Consider the following 24650-nt stretch of genomic DNA (forward strand, 5'->3'; position numbering starts at 1 on the left):
ATTTAATGTTAATTTCGCAACCATTAGCTGCCTCCAACGTCATTTTAGAGAATTTTTGCAGAATGTCCAACCGACCTCACAACCGCAGACCACGTGTAACCACACCAGCCCAGGACCTCCACATCTGGCTTCTTCACCAGCTGGATCGTCTGAGACCAGTCACCCAGACAGCTGATGAAACTGAGGAGTATTTCTGTCTGTAATAAAGCCCTTTTGTTGGGGAGAAAACTAATTCTCAAGTGGCACCCAAGGGTGGGTCCCTGCCCGGGTCCCTGCCCAGTCATGTGAAATCCATAGATTAGGGCCTAATGAATTTATTTCAATTTACTGATTTCCTTATATGAACTGTAACTCCAGTAAAATCGTTTAAATTTTTGCGACCCAAAATGATCTGCTTCTCTGGATTGCCTTGTGGATCTAACACTGTAAAATCGTATTTTGTAAATTAGCTAGCCATGTTGGCAATATAACACGCTTTCAAATGCCCACCTGACCAGATTGCGATTTAGAATTGACCTTTTGGAATGCCTAAACAGCAGTAATTGTGTGATGGCGGGGATGCAAGGCTGTGTTCCAAACAAAACAACTACAAGTATTCTTGCTCTAGTAGTTCCTCAACAGCACAGCTTAGGAGAGTCCCTATTGGTATGAAAATGAACAACTGAAAAACTGCAATATTTGGAGCATTTCAAAATACATGTCTTTTTTTGGGGGGCTTAAAGATAATAACAATTGTAGGCTATAATAAATGTGCATTGTCATGCAGTGACAGAATGATAATTGAGATAATCCAAATAATTAATGATTACCTAGTTGGGCTAACTTTTTTTAACTTCATGCCGTAGGTCCACATCATCATCCTCTGCCTTCATCCGTACTTGTCACCTACCTGCCTCTGGTATAATGCATTTTCACCTTTCACTCTATCAGTCTTGTTCGTCCATCTTCCTGAATTAATATGAGATATTCTAACAGATCAATCGTGCTTGCTAAACGTCATTAAATATTGCTAAGTTATTTAGGCTATAGTGTGGATGTAGGGGCTGTTTTTTCTATATAATGAGCACCCAGGATGCTGCGTAGGCAACAATAATATCAGACAGAGAGACAAGCTGGCCTGGTGAAAAAGTTTCGCTGGGCCGCCTCGGTGTTGGCTACTATATTGCAATATAAATCTTCTCGAGCAGTCTTGTTGATACAACATTTTGTAATATTTCGCATAATGTGTCCCTTCCTTGGCGAATAATGCAGACAGGCAAATACAAAAAATTAGCTTATAAGGAACATCTCTGAATGCAGAGCAACAATTTTGGTGGGAGCGCACAAGACAATGATGCTGTCATTGTACACGGTATGCGCCGTTCCGCAAGGGTGACTTCATGTAGCAGGTTGTCTGCAACCTTTTTCCTTATGCGTGACAATTTACAATGTATCCTACAATTTCTAAAGATCTGCGTGCCAGTTATGCATTTTCTTATAAGCATTGTAGGCTACTCAACTGTGCCCAGAAAATGTCTGACTTCCCACAAACTGAATAGCTTAATTCTAGCTGGCTACTGGACAGAGACGCTGTCCATTCAGCCACAACCCACGGAGCTCCACCCAGTGCCTACCTGTACCGAGGCGCTGTCCATTCAGCGGTGCTGAATCATGGGCACGGCCTTTATGTGTAGATTTTTCTTCATTCCTTGGACGAGTTTGTTTGTCTTTATGCATCCTTGTCAATTGTAGGCCTAGTAAATTCATTTGATGTATGCCTTTTATTTCAATTCATGTGTAGGATTTATCTGGCATAGTTTGCATTCTGAGTCAGATGTTTTATGCTCTGGTTCCTTTCACATTGATGTGAGTATTTGAAGTCGGCATTGATAGCGGTGTATAATGCATCTATTTCATGTTGCACTGTATGAATTGTTCCTAAGGTAGGCTAAATTAGTCAATGTAGCTTATGTATGATGAGGTTGAGTAGGATATTGTACACGCCATTCCACAGACCTTTAAACCTAATATAAACATAATATTGGGGTGATAATGTCTGGGGGACATTTAGTGTTTGTTTTTGCTGTTTCTCCAAAATAGCATTTTAGAGTTTCAATGAGATTCAACTGGTGAGTGTATTTCTCACACTTCACTTTGCCATACCCTAGGTTAAGGGGTGCACTTTTACCACCCTGTGGAAATTCATCATAACTTATTTCATCTGTAGCCTATAAACTGCATGGTTTACCGAGTGTTAGTGGGAGGACAACACACCATATCATCCCCTGACTCCACGTTTACTTGGATATGGTGGTTATTATATCAATATTTGCGCATAAAGGCGTTTCAATGCCATTTTCATAATGAATTCTATGACACAAAAAGATCCCACCATGTCCAACGAACAAATTAGGGCCTATCTGTCTGCATTTATAAAATTGTACCGACACTTCCTATTTTCATCACAGCTGTCTTTTTAACCAAAAAAATTATAAGGTAGCCTATGACTTTACTAGCATAAAAACTGGGGATGGAAACGTGGTTAGTAAGGTAGCCCACTTAATTGTTACGCAGAAATGATTTGATATTGAGATTAAAACGGCTGCATTAGACCTTTAAGAACAACAAAGCAATGTAGCTATTAGGACCAAATTACCTTTCCAACTCTAAAGTAATGGGTGTGATGCTATACAAAATAATATTTAATGCTTCTATAGAAAGTAGGATTAGGTTTAACATTTTAGATGAGTTTTTATGGTCAATCCCATGATAGCAGATTATTTTTGTGAAAATACACAAAATACCTAAACAAATAATATCATGACATTTTATCCATAGAAGGGTCCTTTGGACGAAGGATTGTTGACATGTATTTGAAGGACTGACCATCAATGATATCAAAATCCCAGATTTCCCCTTTAAATAAATGTAGTAGGCCTATTGAACGTTCAAATAAAAAATAAGTAAAAAGGCTAAAAGCGTCTTACCTTTTGGATGTTCCTATTCTTCACGTGAGCCATGTTTGACACCTTTATAAAATAGCCTACTGAATTGTGCCCGGTGGGGGTTTCCGTAATCAAGGACACACCCACCTAAGTCACAAGGCAAAACTCAGCCCCATAATTAGCCTATGCTAATGAGATGCTTCTACTGTTTGGCGTGTTTTGCCCCGGCTGAAAGTTGATTGCATTCAATTTGGAACCTGGCTGCTTCCCGGGGCTGAGCCCGGTACCCCATTCTGTCCAACCGCTAAATCGGCGCAAAACAAAAGTGACGTAATTAAGCACGTGTAGAAATGATTAGGATTCTGTGTTTTTCCATGCAAAGGTCCTCTGTAGCTCAATTGGTAGAGCATGACGCTTGTAACGCCAGGGTAGCGGGTTCGATCCCCGGGACCACCCATACGTAAGAATGTATGCGCACATGACTGTAAGTCGCTTTGGATAAAAGCGTCTGCTAAATGGCATATTATTATATTATAAAAGCGATTGCTTTTGATAAAAACGCTTTATCTGCCTCCCAATGAAAACTAGTTATGGAAATATATGTTGTATGTTTCTAGACAATGCACCATGTTGCCTTGTTGACAAAATGACCAAGCGGCGCAGATTACTGTTCGATTTGAGATGGGCGCTCCTCCTCCCCACTTTCACTGGATGACGTAAGGGGTTTTTGACTGGGCCACGGTAAAATAACTCCCACAATCTGTGAAGTTTACCTGGTATTTTCCTATCTCGAGACACTACATTTCCCAGCGTTCCCTGGGTATTTTTACGTCATTTAGATGAAAAAATGGCGGCGGGCAGCAGCTCAAACGTGAACGAAAATATTCCCGTTTTTGAATATAAAGACATAAACACCAAACCATTCCACGTTGGCTCATTCAGAACCGCATGGCTTGAGAAATTGAAACGAATTGACTATTCCTACGAGGAAAAATACGAAGAGACTCAAGATGCCGACTTTGCAAAGGAGATGGGAATCGCACCAGAAACGTTGGATGAACTGAAAGCTATCTGCAGGTTTGTACAGTAAGGGTTAGTTATACATGTATTTGGGACACTAGTTAGCTGGATAGCCATTGTGTCAGTCTAGTTGACAAGCAGTAACTTCTCAATATGCTAGTTATCGTTTGTCAATAATAAGATGTTTGGTGATGAACTTCAGAGTCTGTAGTAGTGGACTAGGGATATAATTTAGGGGGCAGGAAGGATCTTCCCTTTGTTTTTGTTTGTGACCCATTTTAGAATCTTGGTCAAAACTAATTGTATCAGAGATGTTTTTTATAAAGTAGAGGTTCAGACTTTTTGCTGTCAAATTACCTATATTTTTTCCGTAATCTTCACATGGTCGATTTTTTTCCAGCATTGACAATCTTCGCTGTCAACCTGAAGAGGAGCCCCTTGACACCAACGTTGTGCCACCTGACCCCACTCTGCAAACACTAATGTCAAACATTACAACATTTTACTGTCATTTTACTATTCAAATTACATCCTAGACCATTTAGACATAATGCACCAATTCCATGTTCTGCAGATAGATACTCAATCACTGCATTAAAAAAGTGTTGCCTTGTTCGTGTTCTGACAGACAGAGAAAGAAGAAGCAGGATTACAAAGACACCCTGAGGATCGATAAGATAAGCAGAGTTGACCACTACCAAGATGAACTGGTGAGTTATACCCCGTGAAAGTAACCACCCCTTCCGCTTTACTTCCGTGGGCTTGACGATTATATAATTGTAAGTAATTTAAGATATATAAACTTATATTCGTGTTTGAGGATGAATTTACTTCTACCGGGTGTTTGCGTCGGAGACCAGTGCGTTAAATTTTTTGTCCATTGAATACCATTCAAAAAGCCTACAAAAGTTCAAAAACTTCCAAGGCTACTTCTTGGAAAAACGCCGCGTCACTTGCAAAGAGTATAACCTGTTGATGTGACCTTTGACTTGTAGCGTGACTGACACCCAGCAGTCTACACACCCAGACCCTTGGGTCATATTCTTCAGTTTGGTGCCTAATGAACATGACCCACAAGAGCTAAGATGGGCTGTTTTTAGACATTTGATTGACTTGTGTGTGTGTGTGTTTTTGTTTGATCTTCTAGGAGAGCCTAGCAGTGGGTAAAAGGCCTGAGGACCTTGTTGACTTGGTGCCAGAAGGGGAGATCATTTTGAGCATCAACGTTCTCTACCCAGCCATATTTGAGAGAGTACGTGCCGTTTCACTTCTTCGATGCCAAGTCTCTGTTGGAATTTTCAACTTTTGGTGATTCTCACAATCTCCATCATTAGACACAACAATATTGCCTATTAATATAATTTATACCATGGCATTGTTGAATACTTGTTTCAGTTTGGCTTGAAAGGCATTCTAGAGCGTGCATTATTTCCCTATAACGCACGTTATATCAGCACGGTAGAATGTTTTTGTATCCATTGTGTGGCCCTCTCTGCTCTCTTCCAGTTTAAGTATGTGAGGCCCCACATGACCTTTCAGATGCTGGGCTCCCATAGGCTGGTGGACCTGAGGGATGCTATCTGCTGTATCAGCGACCTGCAGGTCTTCGGAGAGTTCAGCAACACGCCCGACATGGCACCGGACTTCATCAGCAAGGTGACACGCGCACACACAAAGAGATACTCACGCTCAAACCATACTATTGTGATGGTAGGTGGGTGCTTATATTTTCCTGTTTCACACATGTACAAGTGTGTATTATATGCATATGTGTGAAATGGAAATGTGTTTTTTGCATATCCCAACTCCCCCTGAGACACCCTCGGAAAGTGGGGTCATGCTCAGGGTCAGCGGCGACCCTGGAGCAATTAGGGTTAAGTGCCTTGCTCAAGGGCACATCAACAGATTTTTCACATTGTAGGCTCGAGGATTCGAACTAGCGACCTTTTGGTTACTGGCCCAACGCTCTAAAGGCTAGGCTACCGTCGGGAATGTAAATCTACAGTCAGTAGACAGTTCGTCTTAAATAGTCGACCCTTACATCACGAGCAGTGCACAACAAACTAATAAATCCAATTGTTAGATGCTACCACCCTACTTCCAAATCAAAACCAAACATTTAGTAGATGCCAGTAGATTTCTTGTGCACTGCTCGGTGATGTAAAGGACAACTTTTCAAGAAGAACTGTCTACTGACTATGGATATACAGTACATTCCGACGTGGAACACGTGCTGCTTCACAGGTACAGTCATTGATTGTGAGTCTTGAACACATTTGCTATGGCATACGATTAGACCACATCTTATTCATACATTAGATAATAAGGAGGTGTACATTTGGGCTACTCAGCCACATACTCAGACACCCTCATAGAGAAAGTATAAGCCTACGTAATAGGACTTGATCATCATGTTGGTGTTGGGTGAACCTTTTCACTGTCTGTTTCAGGATCACTTCAAATCCGCCTTCTTCTACTTTGAAGGGGTCTTCTACAATGACATGCGTCACCCTGAGTGCCAGGACATGAGCGAGTAAGTGTCTTTCTTGCTCTCTCTTTCTCGCTTTTGCTTTCTCTGACATCTATCTGTCATCTCCATCATCCCCTCTCGCTACATCTACTGGACTGACTGAACTATCATCCCCCTCTGGTATCTACTGGACTGACTGAACCATCATCCCCTCTGGTATCTACTGGACTGACTGAACCATCATCCCCACTGGTATCTACTGGACTGACTGAACACTTCAGACTAGGCTAACTTGAACTCTCACCTTAGCTGATCCTGCTGACTCTACCGTAGACTGCCATTGAATTAAAATTGAGAGAACATCCGTGGAAATGGGCCCGTAGAAGCCAGGGGGTAACCTGAAAAAGACAAAACAGGCTTGTTATATTGCAGAGACAATACTGTAGAGAGTGAGAGGTAGGGGCAGATCCGCATATTAGGTTACATCAGGACTATACTTTTTCAGCCATATAACTTTATATTGGACCTGGAGATGAGAATTTGGGGAGGTATTAGGTGAAGAACATTGCATTCGGTTTGCCTATTCATGACCCAGACACAACTCTATGGCTGGGGTTAACCTTTGGGGATGTGACAGCAGAATAAACAGAGATGTGTTAGATTATAATGGGCCACAATCCAATTCATTAATATGCCAAACCAGGCCACTACAAGACCCACTGGAAATTAGAAAAGTATTTCTACGTGCTCCCTCTCATCCACTTAGCATTTGATTGATGATGAACTGGAAACAACCTTTAAGCCAGAGTATAATCAAAACTATTTTCTCAGACAAGGCTAGTAGAAAGCATACTGAACAAAAAATATAAACACAACATGTAAAGTGTTGGTCCCATGTTTCATGAGCTGAAATAAAAGATCCCAGAAATGTTTCATACACACAAAAAGCTTATTTCTCTAAAATGTTGTGCACACATTTGTTTACATCCCTGTTAGTGAGCATTTCTCCTTTGCCAAGATAATCCAATTGTTAGGTTCTAAAATAAACAGAGTAAAACTCACGCAAGACTAGGAAAAGCTCAAACCAAGTTTATTCACCCAATGGGTGAAACAGCTGAAAAGACGTTTACAGTACCAGTCAAAAGTTTGGACACACCTACTCATTCAAGAGTTTTTCTACATTGTAGAATAAAAGTGAAGACATCAAAACTATGAAATAACACATATGGAATCATGTAGTAACCAAAAAGGTGTTAAACATATCAAAACATATTTTATATTTGAAATTCTTCAAAGTAGCCATCCTTTGCCTTGATGACAGCTTTGCACACTCTTGGCATTCTCTCAACTAGCTTCATGAGGTAGTCACCTGGAATGCATTTAATTTAACAGGTGTGCCTTGTTAAAAGTTAATTAGTGGAATTTCTTTCCTTCTTAATGCGTTCGAGCCAATCAGTTGTGTTGTGACAAGGTAGGGGGAGTATACAGAAGATAGCCCTATTTGGTAAAAGACCAAGTCCATATTATGGCAAGAACAGCTCAAATAAGCAAAGAGAAACGACAGTCCATCATTACTTTAAGACATGAAGGTCAGTCAATACAGAAAATGTCAAGAACTTTGAACGTTTCTTCAAGTGCAGTTGCAAAAACCATCAAGCGCTATGATGAAACTGGCTCTCATGAGGGCCGCCACAGGAATGGAAGACCCAGAGTAACCTCTGCTGCAGAGGATAAGTTTATTAGAGTTAACTGCACCTCAGAAATTGCAGCCCAAATAAATGCTTCAGGAGTTCAAGTAACAGACACATCTCACCATCAACTGTTCAGAGGGGACTTGTGAATCAGGCCTTCATGGTTGAATTGCTGCAAAGACACCACTACTAAAGGACACCAATAAGAAGAAGAGACTTGCTTGGTCCAAGAAACACGAGCAATGGACATTAGACTGGTGGAAATCTGTCCTTTGGTCTGATGAGTCCAAATGTACAATTTTTGGTTCCAACCGCTGTGTCTTTGTGAGACGCAGAGTAGGTGAACGGATGATCTCCGCATGTGTGGTTCCCACCGTGAAGCATGGAGGAGGAGGTGTGATGGTGTGGGGGTGCTTTTGCTGGTGACACTGTCAGTGATTTATTTAGAATTCAAGGCACACTTAACCAGCATGGCTACCACAGCATTCTGCAGTGATACGCCATCCCATCTGGTTTGCGCTTAGTGGGACTGTCATTTGTTTTTCAACAGGACAATAACCCAACACACCTCCAGGCTGTGTAAGGGCTATTTGACCAAGAAGGAGAGTGATGGAGTGCTGCATCAGATGACCTGGCCTCCATAATCACCCGACCTCAACCCAATTGAGATGGTTTGGGATGAATTGGACTGCAGAGTGAAGGAAAAGCAGCCAACAAGTGCTCAGAATATGTGGGAACTCCTTCAAGACTGTTGGAAAAGCATTCCAGGTGAAGCTGGTTGAGAGAATGCCAAGAGTGTGCAAAGCTGACATCAAGGCAAAGGGTGGCTACTTTGAAGAATTTCAAATATAAAATATGTTTTGATATGTTTAACACCTTTTTGGTTACTACATGATTCCATATGTGTTATTTCATAGTTTGGATGTCTTCACTTTTATTCTACAATGTAGAAAATAGTAAAAATAAAGAAAAACCCTTGAATTAGTAGGATGTGAATGTGTCCAAACTTTTGACTGGTAGTGTATATTTATACCCTCTTTCTAGGCGGAGACCCTCTTGCACATCTGGACAGCCAATACATCTCTCTGTTGCTAGGCAGGAACTCGAGTGGCAACTGTTCCTTCTCACTTCGTCTGACCTGACCTCGGCCCGCATTCCTCACTCCTCCCTAACTCACGGCTGTCCTACCTTATCAGTGACTGAAACAAGACTGTTTCCCTTCTCCTCTCCATAGGATACATGAGATTTAACAATAACATGTTCTGACAGAATGTAAACTTTCTGCCCTCCCCTTTCTCACTCAGTAACTTTCCATACACCTAGTTCTTATCCACCCTCCATTGTTCTAATATGGTAACATGAATAAGGATATTTCAAGTTAGAACCCAACACCATCCACCTGACAGGTGTGGCATATCAAGAAGCTGATTAAACAGCATGATCATTACACAGGTGCACCTTGTGCTGGGGACAATAAAAGGCCACTCTAAAATGTGCAGTTTTGTCACACAGCACAATGCCACATGAACGTTTTTGAGGGAGTGTGCAGTGGCATGCTAACTGCAGGAATGTCCACCAGAGCTGTTGCCAGAGAATTGAATGTTAATTTCTCTACCATAAGCCACCTCCAACGTTGTTTTAGAGAATTTGGCAGTATGTCCAACCGGCCTCACAACCGCAGACCACGTGTAACCACACCAGCCCAGGACCTCCACATCTGGCTTCTTGACCTGCGGGATCGTCTGAAACCAGTTACGGACAGCTGATGAAACTATGGGTTTGCACAACCGAAAGATCTCTGCACAAACTGTCAGAAACCGTCTCAGGGAAGCTCATCTGCGTGCTCGTCATCCCTCACCCAGGATCTTGACCTGACTGCAGTGTACGGAGTCGTAACCGATTTCAGTAGGCGAATGCTCGATGGCCACTGGCACGCTGGAGAAGAATCCTGGTTTCAACTGTATCGGGCAGATGGCAGACAGCATGTGTATGGCGTCGTGTGGGCAAGCAGTTTGCTGATGTCAACGTTGTGAACAGAGTGCCCCATGGTGCAGTGGGGTTATGGTAGGGGCAGTTATAAGCTATGGACAATGAACACAATTTCATTTTATCGATGGGACTTTGAATGCACTGAGATACCGGGATGAGATCCTCAGGGCCATTGTCGTGCCATTAATCCGCCGCCATTACCTCATGTTTCAGCATGATAATGCACGGCCCCATGTCGCAAGGATCTGTACACAATTCCTGGAAGCTGAAAATCTCCCAGTTCTTCCATGGCGTGCATACTCACAAGCCATGTCACCCATTGAGCATGTGTGGGATGCTCTGGATCGACGTATGACCGCGTGTTCCAGTTCCCGCCAATATCCAGCAACTTTGCACAGCCATCGAAGAGGAGTGGGACAACATTCCACAGGCCAGAATCAACAGCCTGATCAACTCAATGCGAAGGAGATGTTGTTGTATCTGTGACCAACAGATGCATATCTGTATTCCCAGTCATGTGAAATCCATAGTTTAGGGCCTGATTTATTTATGTCAATATGAACTGTAACTCAGTAAAATCTTTTAAATTGTTGCATGTTGCATTTATTTTTGTTCAGTATAAATTAAGATTAATTTCCAAAGCGTGTTTTCTGGGTGTTGAAGTTAATTTCTCTTCCTCTCTACTTTCTACTGTACTTTTCAAATTGGACAATAAAGTTGCATTGCATTGTATTTCCAGGACCACCATTGATTGGGCAAAGACTAGAGACTTCCCCACGTTCCACAAGGCCAAGATGGAGGACACCAGGTTCTACGACCTGAAGGTGAAGGTGGGCTACCCCTACCTCTTCTGTCACCAGGGAGACTGCGAGCACGTTGTCATCATCACCGACATCAGGTCAGAGGTCATATTTTGTCATTCATATTGATCATATTGATACCTGGATGTTGAGCTTTGACTTGGTGTGTTGTTCCCCCCCCTACAGTGAGCTTCAAAAGTATTGGGACAGTGACACGTTTGTTGTTTTGTCTCTGTACTCCAGCACTTTGGATTAGAAATGATACAGCTATGAGGTTAAAGTGCAGACTGTCAGCTTTAATTTGAGGGTATTTTTATCCATATCGGGTAAACCGTTAAGAAATTACAGCACTTTTGTACATAGTCCCCCCATTTTAGGGGACCAAAAGTATTGCGACAAATTCACGTAAAGTAGTAAAATATTTAGTATTTGGTCCCATATTCACCGCACGCAATGACCACATCAAGCTTGTGACTCTACACATTTGTTGGATGCATTTGCTGTTTGTTCTGGTTGTTTCAGATTATTTTGTACCAAATAGAAATTATGGTAATAATGTATTGTGTCAGTTTGGAGTCACTTTTATTGTAAATAAGAGCTAGCATCAACATTAATGTAGAAACATATTATAAATATATTTACAATAAAAGTGACTCCAAAATGACACAATACATTATGTACCATTAATTTCTATTGGGCACAAAATAATCTGAAACGCAACCAAAACAAACAGCAAATGTAAGAGAGAGCATAGTAGACTGTTGCTGTCAAAAAGTGATTGATGTGCTTTGCTGTGTCCTTTTGGTTGACCTCTTAATGACATCCTCGGATGGGGCACTATATTTATTGTCATTAGGTAACTTGATAGTGCACCTGTTTCTTTGAAGTAAAAAATGTGTTTGAACTTGTTGATCTCTTAGTGACATCCTCTCAGGTGATGTGTAGTGAACTTGTTGAACTTAAAGAGATGGGTGCAGGGGTTGGTGTCAGGTTACAAGTAGGGGTATTTACAAGCAGCTACAGGGTCTGCAAGCTCGGGACTTAATAAATCACTCTCTCCTCCTCTCTAGGTGTCTAACAGATAACGCCTTAATGCATTCAATATTGTGACCCTAGGTTCACAACATGCTTAATGACTTGGGTACCCACAATGTACCCACCTAAAAAAGATAATTGTACTCTTATAATAATAATAATAATAATAATAACTCTTTAACGATGTGCCCTTTACTAATGACTGAAACAGATAATTTTACCCCCTTAATAACCTTTTACTGCAGTGGGCTAAATCAGGGTCACACAGAGGTTCTTGGTAGTCTTAACAAGACACCAGTACCATGTCAGATATAGAGTTTACATTTATTCAATTTTGAGTTTGCGTCCCAAAATGACACTTTGTCTCTGAATGGCCTTGAGTGGCCCAGCCAGAGGCCGGACTTGAACCCGATCGAACATCTCTGGAAAGACCTGAAAATAGCTGTGCAGCGACGCTCCCCATCCAACCTGACAGAGCTTGAGAGGATCTGCAGAGATAAATGGGAGAAACTCCCCAAATACAGGTGTGCCAAGCTTGTAGCGTCACACCCAAGAAGACTCGAGGCTGTAATCGCTGCCAAAGGTGCTTCAACAAAGTACTGAGTAAAGGGTCTGAATACTTATGTAAATGTGATATTTCAGTAGTTAAAAAAAATAAAAAAAATATATATATATATATATATTTGCAAACATTTCTAAAAACCTGTTTGTCATTATGGGGTATTGTGTGTAGATTGAGGGGGAAAAAACTATTTAAGGCTGTAACGTAACAAAATATGGAAAAAGTCAAGAGGTCTGAAATACTTTCCGAATGCACTGAATGTACAAAGTGTGTTAATACGCTCAAATTAAAGCCGACAGTCTACACTTTACTTTTGGAACTCGCTGTATCTATGAGGAATCAATGTGTCAGAAATCAGGTCACCCTTACTCATATCAGTGCTGTGTGTCAATAGTCAATACTGTGAAGAAGGCTAGATTTCTGATAAGGCAGCAGGCCAGGGGAAAGTGCTGCCCTTTCTAGATGAATAGGATCAATTCACTTCTTTGATCAATTCACTCACATGATAAAGAGCCTAGAGGCTTTCAAAATGTCATCGTTCTGAGACTGATTTGATTTGTTTAAGTATTTTTAGCATTCTTCTGACTGGTTTTCTTTGCTGCAGGCACTGTAACTGTGCATGAAGGCTGGTTTTGTGGCATAGCGGTGTGATGTTTCCAAGAAGGACTCTGCCTCAGTGCTGCCAGTGAAACAGTTCCCAAACTGTGCTGGTTCAGATATCCCATCACTTTGTCCTTTTTCAGCACGGTTTATTTATTTAACCTTTATTTTGACAGGGAGTCAATGCTGAGACCAAGGTCTCTTTTCCAGATGAGCCCTGTTTAACACAACAATACATATCAAAATACAGTATACACAAATTATGATAGTGTTTTGCTTTTTATGTATTGTTGTGTAGTTTAAAGACACATTCTTCAGTAAAATGATCTCCTAGGAGCCGTCAAATGCCCCAGGCCAGTGTTTTCCAAACTCGGTGCACGTTTTGGTTTTTGCCCTAGAACTACACAGCTGATTCAAATAATCAACTAATTATCAAGCTTTGATAATTTGAATCAGCTGTGTAGTGTTAGCGCAAAGAACAAAATGTGCACCGAGTTTGGGAAACAGTGCCCTAGGCCTACAGCACAGGGGTCAAACTCATTCCAAGGAGGACAGTGTCTACGGGTTTTCGCTCCTCCCATGTACTTGATTGATTAATAATAATAATAATATGCCATTTAGCAGACGCTTTTATCCAAAGCGACTTACAGTCATGCGTGCATACATTTTTCTTTGTGTATGGGTGGTCCCGGGATTGAACCCACTACCTTGGCGTTACAAGCGCCGTGCTCTACCAGCTGAGCTACAGAGGACCACATTAATTAAGGTTAATTAAGGTTAGTAATTAGTGAGGAACTCCCCTCACCTGGTTGTCTAGGTCTTAACTGAAAGGAAAAACAAACACCAGCATACCGTAGGCCCTCCATGGAATGAGGCACCAATTCTTCCTATTTGTAAAGTGCATTGGAGATCATTCCACACGACAGGTGAAAGGTTCCAGCAACTATGGTGGATACGTAACAGGGCTAGTTCAGTACAGTTTGGCTCATTAGTGTGGACATGGTATGTACGTTTTTTTATTTTTTCCCCTGCCCAATGTTTCTAGACTGGCCCATAAGGATGACTGCCTGGATAAGAAACTGTACCCTCTCCTTACCCACAAGCACAGGGTCATGACCAGAAAGTGCGCCGTGTGTAACGTCTACATCGGCAGGTGTGTAGAGACAAAATGTCCCCCACAATAAAAGATAATCATTACTTGGGTTATGAGTTTTCCCTGTTTACATGACCTGGCCAAAAAAAACATATCCCTAGTAATTGACTGTACATTAGTTTTAAAAATGATGAGTTAAAGAATTATCTGGCACGGAAGTTGTCAGTTACTAACTGGCCTTTTTTTGTTTCGTTTTCAGATGGTTAACCACAAATGATCCATTTGCCCCAAATGACCCGTGTCTCTTCTGTGAGCGGTGCTTCCGCATGCTGCACTATGACAAGGAAGGAAACAAACTAGGACAGTTCCTGGCCTACCCTTATGTGGACCCTGGTGCCTTCAACTGAGACTGAGCTGCCCACATTCTACTAACCTTTCTCCCATCTACTGCTGGGCAGTATTGGCACATAGGGAGGAGGTTTTCTATTTTCTGTTGGAATTAAAGCACTTTACCTACTGTTTTTCTACTTTCATCTTGGATTGGGATTCACGGTCACATGGAAATGTTCTGGTTAATAAAGCATTTTTGGGGGGTACATTTGCAGTGATATTTTTCTGTAGTCGTCTAGAATTGTAAAGCTCATATTGAGAACGTTAGTTTAGGATTGATGAACCTTCAGTGGTGAACTGGTGACGTCACCAGTTCATGCTACTCATGATGAAAAGTTCACATGAACGATTATAGCTTTTACGAAGTATTGGTTTCACAAATTAAGCTTCTATGGACAGTGGGACAATACCCTTCTCTTATACATTTGAAACCCCACCTCTTTAAGGAATACCTGGGATAGGATAAAGTAATCCTTCTACCCCCCACCCCCCCCAAAAAAAAAAAAATATATCGTAAAGTGGTTATCCCACTGGCTATAAGGTGAATGCACCTATTTGTAAGTCGCTCTGGATAAGAGCGTCTGCTAAATGACGTAAATGTAAATGTAACACCTGTAGTGCCTCTGGCTAGGGAGTTGGATAGCACTGTATATCTTGCCCTGCGACAGCTCGAGTGATGGTGACTTGGAAAGGCACTTTAGCAACATCTTTATTCCATTGAAGTGTTTTGAATCGTCTTAACCGATCTGTTAAGCTAATGATGGCCATTTGTTTAGACCCGAAAGCTCAGATCTGAGAAAAGATTACGCAAATACTTGTTTTCCATGTGACTATTGTTGTGACCTGTGAAAAGATAACCGTCGACTTGACACTACAGTACCATTGATTGAAGCAGCTTCACTTGAACACATACAGATGAGGTCAATTATATTGGCACCCCCTTGTACTTTACAATAGAGCAGAATGTTGTTTTCTCTTAAACATGTTGAATGGCTATTTTTACCCTGTAGGCACCTGCAACTTACCACAGGTGAGACATTACTCTGTTAACCAGAATCATTGCCTCCAACCAAATTTAATGCATTTTGAATAAGCTAGTCTAGGCCAGTTTTGATTTGGACCTGTGAAGTGTGAACAAGTTTTTAATTTAAACTTATTTTTAGAATAAATAGTGAATCATGCAAGGGTGCCAATATATTTGACTGCATCTAAAAACTAATAATTAATCATTTGTTTCGATAAGCAAAATAACTGAATATCAATCAATTAATGTAGTTACTGACAAAAGGAATGTTATTGAACCATTGCTTTATTTAAAGGAGGCAAAAACAGGCTTTCAGACAGGCACAAAAATACTCTTATTTACATCAATGTCAGCAAAATGGAGGACTTAAAAACACATTTAAATGTGGGTGTGCGAGAAAAAGAAAAGCACTTTATTGGCAAAATAAACTGTCACACTGGAGTAGTATTTCCTTTCTGTGCAAGAACATTCTGAAAAAAATATGTACACCTACTCTAGGAGTAATATTGGTCAGTATTGATTACATTTACTAAACTAACAAGTAATACAAAGACTCCTCTACCAGTAACTACCGTATATGTAGTCTTACCATACATCATCCATCTTGTATAATTGGGAGAATTGAGTTGAACTGAAAGATATTGGGATGTCAAACGTTAAGTGATTCTAAAAACAGACTATCTGGTCAAATATTCCAAAACAGAATATACAGCTTCGTTGACCCACTCCATTTTTGCCATGACCTTCTCAAACATGATATGGTCAACATTTCACTTCTTAGTAGAATAGTTTAAACAAACAATATGAGGTCAGGGATGGGTTAGATATGCCTGTATTAAACTAACAATATATCTTCCTTATGGAACCACTTTTTACTACCATCAGTTTAAAAACAGCCATAGTTAAATCGTTAAAAGAAATCTAAAATAAGACTATGGAAGACACTGCTCTGTAAGGTTTAGAAGGACGTGGGTGTGCAAACCAGAAAAGAGCCTGGATTTGTACTATTTGAGATGGACATGTAGTCATAGCAACAGGAGTTAACCTCTGATTGGTGGTGTTTGGACTAGTGTGTGCAAGTGGTGGCAGCACAGATCAGTCAGGACTCAGGAGCAGTGAGTTCAGGTCAGCAGCACCAACATTCCCTTCAGTTCAGTCAGTCAGATAGGTTTCTTCATCATCAGGTGGATTCCTCTTGGGCCTTCACTACACTGCATGTAAAGGGATTATGAAATGGGACGGCAACTAGCACACAGTGCAGTTAAGAACGTTTATAGAAGATATACAAACACAAATGGGGATATAACTAGCAAACTGACAAATGCTGATACATTTATTTTTGTGTGAAAATTTGCTTGGTTTAGGAATTCTTGTTCATTAAACCTACTGAGACCCAAAGAGATACAGTGAACAGAGTGAGATGGAGGACATTCGTCAACGGCGTATGCACATGTAGGTCTGGTGGCTCTGGTTAAGTCTGTTGTTGTGAGCAAGCACAGACCTCCAAACACCCAGAACTCATTGGCCCCCGTCTGTCTGTCCGTCCTACAGTCCATCGGTCTGTCTTACCTGCTGTTATCTCCTGTAGAGGCCTCTTCAGCAGGCTTCTCCTTGTCCGACTCCTGCTTCTTATCATCAGGACTGGAGTCACCATTAGTCTTATCTAGAGCAAGAGACACACACAACGTGAGGAACAGACACACACGCTTTCAGTTTCAGCCTGCATACATCATCCAAACACAGACACCCAGCCTCTTGCCCAGATACACATAATTATTTTTCTAGCTCTCATTTTACGACCCATAACACTGAAATCTCCTGGAGGAGTCAGGAGGGGATGACATGTGACACACTCATGCCTGCACCCTGGCCAGGCGGAGACTAATCTGATATTCCATCCATTGGAAATGCCTGGTGGTACGGATGTGGTCCCGACTATAACACAACCCTCCTGATCATGTTAATACTTACTGAGCCAATCATAAAAAAAGGGCATAGTGCCTACAGACCAGTCATAAAAAGTTATAGGAACCACATAAATATAATTCTATGGTGGTAAGGCCGCTGTGGCATCTTACTCTTAAGCCTTGTTCACATTGGCAGTTTGAAATGACGCCAATCCTATAAAAAAAAAAAAAAATTACATATCTGATTAGAATCTGTTATTTCTCCTGCAGTCTGAACAACCAAAAATCACATGGAATCAGATATTTCAAGTCAGATTTCAAACCACCTTCGTATGTGGTTTGAAATCAGATTCAAATCTGATCCCTGGCCATGTGACTAACTATTTTGTTAATTATTTACAAACAAATGAGTGAATGTGCTAGAAAGCTAAACAGCTACCTAGCTAGCTAGTTGACTGCTGTGGCTAGTTAAAAAGGACTCGTTTTGAAAGTTGGATCATATACCTTGAGACTTTAAAAGGTTTTCTTACTAGGGGTCACCCATATTACCCCCACACCGGCCATCATGAGTCATGACCACAATAAAATTCCATGTGACTGTCCATGGTAATCTCCTTTTATGCAATCTGGACATGCTTTGGTAGTACCCAACTTGCTAACTACCATCAGGTCCTAATGGCCTGTTACTCAGGGCTCTATTGTCCCTCTAACCACTGACAACGATACAAATGCAACTGAAAATCACATCAAGCACTTATCAAAACAGTAGGCCTATCTTACTTTTAAAACTCACTTCACTGTGATGATCAATTTGAACAGTATTAAACATGGTTTTGGGGGATGTTGTTCCAAAGCCTAACAAATGAAAAACCTTAGCGCTTTCTAAGGTGAAGATTAATTCAAAACTCCAATAAGCATACTAGTGCTTATGCATATGAGCCCAGGCAGTGGTTGAGGCGTGGAGTGAAATAAGTGTTCTTATATTTATTTCTCAGCTGCTCATATTAAAACACATGCTCCGCTATAAACCTGAAGTAGCCCTACAAAACGGACTGGTGGGAAAGCGCGCGGCCTCCATTCGCTATTTGAGTACATATGGATTACGGCTTTTTCCCCCCATGCCCATTTGATAATGGGCCATTCTAAATCTAAACAAATTTTACATATTAGTAAAGACAAGATTAAATTGAGAGTAGTCGGATGTGTGAAAATATGACCACTCGATGAGAGAACAGCTGTGCAGACTGGGGCAAGGAACAGCTTTTTTTGTTACTTTCTCAAATCATCAATAGCATGTAGTCACCCCATGCAGCCGATATCCGTTTTGATTTCTAAGACATTCTAAGGTTTGTATCATTCACAACTAAAGTTCCCAAATAACTCTATCTAGCATATAGGACCTGTTTCAAAATGATCACTTTTATGCTCAACATAGCCACTTCATATGCGCACTCGCTCCGTAATGGGAAAAATATTATTTATATTTTATTCAGCTAAGTTCAATAATTATAGGTTAAGAACTTTTGTGAAAGAGCACAGTTTGAAAGATATGGCATATAGAAGCTAACCGGATGGACATCATGAAAATGATCAGAGAGATTGAGGGTAGAGGAAGTTCAGGAGTAAAAACAAACAAAATAGAACTATTGTAAAATTGTGTACATAAAATGTATATAGTATGTATAAGCTGGAAGTAGAGGCCTAAGTATTGTTGTTCACTAGTTTACCCAAATTAGGGGAGGGGTGGTAGGGTTAGAAAGTAATAAAGGAAAAGATATATTTTTAAAGGATATGTATATGTTTTTATTTATATGTGTATGTATGTATGTATGTATGTATGTATGTATGTATGTATGTATGTATGTATGTATGTATGTACAGAACCAGTCAAAAGTTGGGACACACCTACTCATTCCAGGGTTTTTCTTTATTTTTACTATTTTCTACAATGCAGAATAATAGCGAAGACATCAAAACTATGAAATAACACATAACACGGGGGGCCAGTAGGAAAAAAGAATGTATGCACTAACTGTAAGTCGCTCTGGATAAGAGCGTCTGCTAAATGACTAAAATGTAAATGTAAAATGTAGTAACCAAAAAAGTGTTAAACAAATCAAAACATATTTTATATTTTAGATTCTTCAAATAGCCATCCTTTGCCTTGATGACAGCTTTGCACACTCTTGGCATTCTCTCAACTACCTTCATGAGGTAGTCACCTGGAATGCATTTCAATTAACAGGTGAGCCTTAAAAAGTTAATTTGTGGAATTTCTTTCCATCTTAAGATATGAGATAATCAGTTGTGTTGTGACAAGGTATTCAGATGATAGCCCTATTTGGTAAAAGACCAAGTCCATATTATGGCAAGAACAGCTCAAATAAGCAAAGAGAAACGACAGTCCATCATTACTTTAAGACATGAAGGTCAGTCAATATGGAAAATGTCAAGAACTTTGAAAGTTTCTTCAAGTACAGTTGCAAAAACCATCAAGCGCTATGATGAAACTGGCTCTCATGAGGACCGCCACAGGAATGGAAGACCCAGAGTTACCTCTGCTGTAGAGGATAAGTTCATTACAGTTACCAGCCTCAGAAATTGAAGCCCAAATAAATGCTTCACAGAGTTCAAGTCACAGCCATCTCAACATCAACTGTTCAGAGGGGACTGTGTGAATCAGGCCTTCATGGTCGAATTGCTGCAAAGAAACCACTACTAAAGGACACCAATAAGAAGAAGAGACCTGCTTGGGCCAAGAAACACAAGCAATGGACATTAGACCGGTGGAAATTTGTCCTTTGGTCTGGAGTCCAAATTTGAGATTTTTGGTTCCAACCGCTGTGTCTTTGTGAGACGCGGTGCGGGTGAACGGATGATCTCTGCATGTGTAGTTCCCACCGTAAAGCATGGAAGAGGAGGTGTTATTGTGTGGGGGAGCTTTGCTGGTGACACTGATTTATTTAGAATTCAAGGCACACTTAACCAGCATGGCTACCACAGCATTCTACAGCGATACGCCATCCCATCTGGTTTGGGCTTAGTGGGACTATAATTTGTTTTTCAACAGGACAATGACCCAACACACCTCCAGGCTGTGTAAGGGCTATTTTACCAAGAAGGAGAGTGGAATGCTGCATCAGATGACCTGGCCTCCACAATCCCCCGACCTTAACCCAATTGAGATTGTTTGGGATGAGTCGGACGGCAGAGTGAAGGAAAAGCAGCCAACAAGTGCTCAGCATATGTGGGAACTCCTCTAAGACTGTTGGAAAAACATTCCTCATGAAGCTGGTTGAGAGAATGCCAAGAGTGTGCAAAGCTGTCATCAAGGCAAAGGGTGGCTATTTGAAGAACCTCAAATATAACATATATTTTGATTTGTTTAACACTTTTTGGGTTAATACATGATTCCATGTGTTATTTCATAGTTTGGATGTCTTCACTATTATTCTATAATGTAGAAAATAGTAAAAATAAAGAAAAACCCTTGAATGAGTAGGTGTGTCCCAACTTTTGACTGGTACTGTATATATGCAAAAAATATATATGGGGGATTGGAAGTGATGCAGACAATTACATTGATGGAAGTTACAATCTGCAATACTAAAGCTGATCTACCCCCTAACAAAAAAACAACAACAAACAAGTAAAAAAAGTTCAATTATATTATTCTTACTATAAAATCATATAAAATAAAAGAATGCGACGGGACTTATATGTTGTCAGCTAAATGAACAAGCCTACAGCCTATGGCATGGAGCATAGCCAGATAACATAGGCCTACAGTAGGCCAACAAATATTTAGATCTTCTGAAATACATTTTCTTCATATCATGTTTCTTTAGACCTGACTACAACAATGGATTTTTTGTGATGGTGTACATTAAATTGATTTATTATACTTTCTTAAAGGGTGCATCAGTGGCTTGTATGTGTGGAGGCATGGAGATGCTAAAGGTGTTTGTTAATTAACGGTCAATTACCGTGAGACTGGCAGTCTTTTGCACGACAATAACCGGCTGACAATTTAATGCCCTCCACAACCCTAGTTCTAACACTATGATTTTGAACATTCAAAGCAACTGGGAAAATGTCCATGGCAGGCATTGTTGTCACCTTAGCTTGCCACACTTCCGGAGTGATAGGAAGCACGTCATGAGCACCACCACCAATCAACACCACCCGTCATTACTATGACAACTAGCGTAGCCATGTCAGCAAATGACTGCTGTCTGAACACACACAAATCCGATTTGGTCACATGTAACTCGCTGTTTGGACAGTCAGTATTCCGAAATGGATTTTAAAAAACAAAACCGATCTGAGCATTAAGGCTTGCAGTGTGAACAAGGCTTTTATTCTACGACATGGCCTAATCCGGTCATAAAGGGTGGCCAATGATGTGACCAGAACCTCAAAGCCCATATGATCAGTAGACAATATTCTTTTCATACAGGGATGAATGCACAACGCTAACTCCAATTTTCATGCGAATGAATCTCCCATTGACAAAGCATGATGATTTATGCAAAAGTTGCGTGTATTTCCAGTTCGGAGTTGGCCCACCATACCTGATTAAATACAGTGTCAAATCCTAACCCGAATGTGACATAACTAGAATTTGAGCTAATTCTCCTAATGTTGTCCCCGCCTGACTTATACGAAAGTCAGATTCACGTGTGCATATCACAAGTTGGCATTGAGCCAAGAGCGGATACGCTCTAACTACCTATACTAAGTGACTGTTTGACTTATACAATATGTTCCCACAGTAATTGTTTATGTAAAAAATGTAATAAAAAATCTAAAACAAAAAGGAATATTATGAAGAGAGGGATACCTTCTTATAGGTGGTGAAGAGTTTTTTCAAAAATAGTGATGGACATAAATCACAGGATATTTACACAACAACGAGATTGCAGAACACTGAGAAAGACACAGAGCCTTCTGAATCTGGAATGTTTGAGTTGATGTATCACATCTAGGATTTCTATCAGATTCCAAGGAGGAATATGTAGAGCGTTGACCCTAACCACAGATACTGGGTAATATTTCTTCATCTTTCTGAAGGATTTGTTGGATAATCTGATCTGAGACCAGTGTGGGAACTAAATCAGCTATGTGATGATCAGGTATAAACCAGTGTTCGGATGAAAAACTGGATTAGCCCACTGAGCTAAAGCTTGGGTTTAGCTCTAGGTGCAGAATACAGTAAGTAGTGTACAACCACCTCCATTACATTATCACTTATCTCCCACTCCACAAGACCCCCATTCCCCCCCCCCATTCCAGGTGGTGTTTTCCCTGACCTGCTGGCCTTCTTAAAGCACCATTCTTGGTTTACTAAGTTTGCAGTTAGCCAGTGGTTGCTAGTGTGGTATAGGAACAGAGCCCCAGTCCCTCTTTCCTCCCAGTACCTGTGTTGTTCTCCCTGGCCCGCGCCTCCGACTCCCCTCCTGGCCTCCCCCCTGCTGTTTGCTCTGCTATGGACTTGTTGAGCACCTGGAGAGCAGTGGTCCCCCTCCAGCAGGAACATGCTCTTAAACTTGTTGTAAGCATGGTGGATTGTCCGATAATGTCTGGCTGCCTCGAACCTCCGATTGGACCCATGGAGAGCATACATAAATAAAGAGATATAGGTGGTCCTTGGAGCTCAGGTGGTAGAGCATAGCGCTTGCAACCAGGATGGTGGGAATTCCGGGACCACCATTACGAAAATGTATGCAATAAAATGACTAAGTCACTTTGGATAAAATATAAGATAATTATAAACTCAGATCTAAGTAACAAAGAGCAGCATGTACATGGGGATAAAAGTTTGATGCACATAAATATTCACTCAGTAAACATGCACACAATAACATGCACCACAGTGATACAATTAGCAGAGTTTTACGTACTCTTATAATGTGACGAACTAACTAAGCAGAAGGTGAGGGCTAAGTGGCAGTAGGTGTGCGCTTTGGTAGGGGGAAGCAAAAACTCAACCATAACCCACAGTAGGGTCAGCACATCATCTGGGACACAGCTCAGAAGGGACATTATTTGAGGGCATGAGTTGAGTGTTTTGCAGGTGGGGGGTGACTGAGCATACCCACTCATCCAACGCCACCAGACACCTTTCTTCACATCCTAAACACACACACACACACACACACACACACACACACACACACACATTTATCTTTTCAACCAGGTGAGTAACAGCCTACTAAACAAAATTGCAAAGGTTGAAAAAAAAAAGTATTAAATAAACAAGAACTAAGATCGAGATCCCTCAAACTAACTCTGGACCTCGGAGCCATCCACTGACTCATTGTTCCCCCTATCAGGGAGATTTAGACGGGACACCAGGTGGTGCAATTAATCATCAGGTAGAACAGAAAACCACCAGGCTCCGGACTGTGAGGGGTAGAGTACCCGATCAGGGGCAGTCTTGAACCTACTGGGTTGTGAATGGGAGATTTTGATTTCTCCATGCAACCTCTGCAGCCCTCGATTCTGCTAGTATTCTGCGATGAAGGGAAGAAAAAAAAATATAGATGATGAAAGCCAGAGTTGACCCTAATCACAAGGAGTAACTAGCCTAGTAGCAATGATCTTCACAATGTCCACAAGAAAACACCAATACACAAACTCACCTTTTTCTTTCACCTTTCATCCACTTTTTTTCCCATCCTTTTTTTTTGCCTGATAGAGAAACACATAACCATTAACGCACTAAATCAACAGGTACACGAATTCAATTTGAAGTCACATGCAAAGCGATAAAAAAACCTCAATGTACACACAACCAAATGAATGAGTGTAAGAGTAGACCACTGGAAATTCCATCAACATGTCAACTGGAGATAATTTGAGATGGATGTACGAGAACAGGGAACCCAACTCCCCCCCATCCAGAACAGTGACCTTTGTGCAGGCTCTGTGACTGTGCACATGGAAGACCCCATGTTGGCATCAATTCTGTATTGCCCCGTCTCCCGTGGCTACATCCGACATAAACCCTGACCTGCCATCTTCACAGATCTGACACATGGTGTTCTACACAAACGACACTCAGTCGGGCCCATTTTAGACGGAGTAGTAAAAAATATATAAGCATTGAGAATGTGGAGGTGGGGTGAGTGGGAGCCCTGTGG

At 41.0% G+C, this 24650-nt stretch overlaps 1 protein-coding gene and 1 long non-coding RNA gene across 3 annotated transcripts; one reads left to right on the forward strand and one right to left on the reverse strand.

The window, feature by feature from the left end:
* The first annotated feature begins 3752 nt into the window (after positions 1-3752).
* On the forward strand, positions 3753-14780 carry LOC121580810 (snRNA-activating protein complex subunit 3). 2 transcript variants are annotated; one of them, XM_041895863.2, is made up of 9 exons: positions 3753-4001; positions 4345-4428; positions 4573-4654; positions 5092-5196; positions 5451-5600; positions 6395-6477; positions 10834-10992; positions 14137-14244; positions 14444-14780. In XM_041895863.2, the coding sequence occupies exons 1-9, from the start codon at positions 3772-3774 to the stop codon at positions 14589-14591; spliced, it is 1149 nt and encodes a 382-aa protein (XP_041751797.2). In that variant the 5' UTR covers positions 3753-3771; the 3' UTR covers positions 14592-14780. The 2 variants fall into 2 exon arrangements, with proteins under 2 accessions (XP_041751797.2, XP_041751807.2); XM_041895873.2 differs by having other exon boundaries at positions 5484-5600.
* Positions 14781-15865: 1085 nt separating this feature from the next.
* LOC123492597 lies at positions 15866-22960 on the reverse strand. The gene is made up of 3 exons (XR_006661803.1): positions 22926-22960; positions 17168-17261; positions 15866-16809 (listed from the first exon to the last, which is right to left on the reverse strand). It is a non-coding gene; the product is annotated as an uncharacterized LOC123492597 (long non-coding RNA).
* Between the last annotated feature and the right edge of the window lie 1690 nt (positions 22961-24650).

This window comes from Coregonus clupeaformis, chromosome 1 (assembly GCF_020615455.1).
Source record: "Coregonus clupeaformis isolate EN_2021a chromosome 1, ASM2061545v1, whole genome shotgun sequence".
In the NCBI taxonomy this organism is placed as follows: Eukaryota; Metazoa; Chordata; class Actinopteri; order Salmoniformes; family Salmonidae; genus Coregonus; species Coregonus clupeaformis.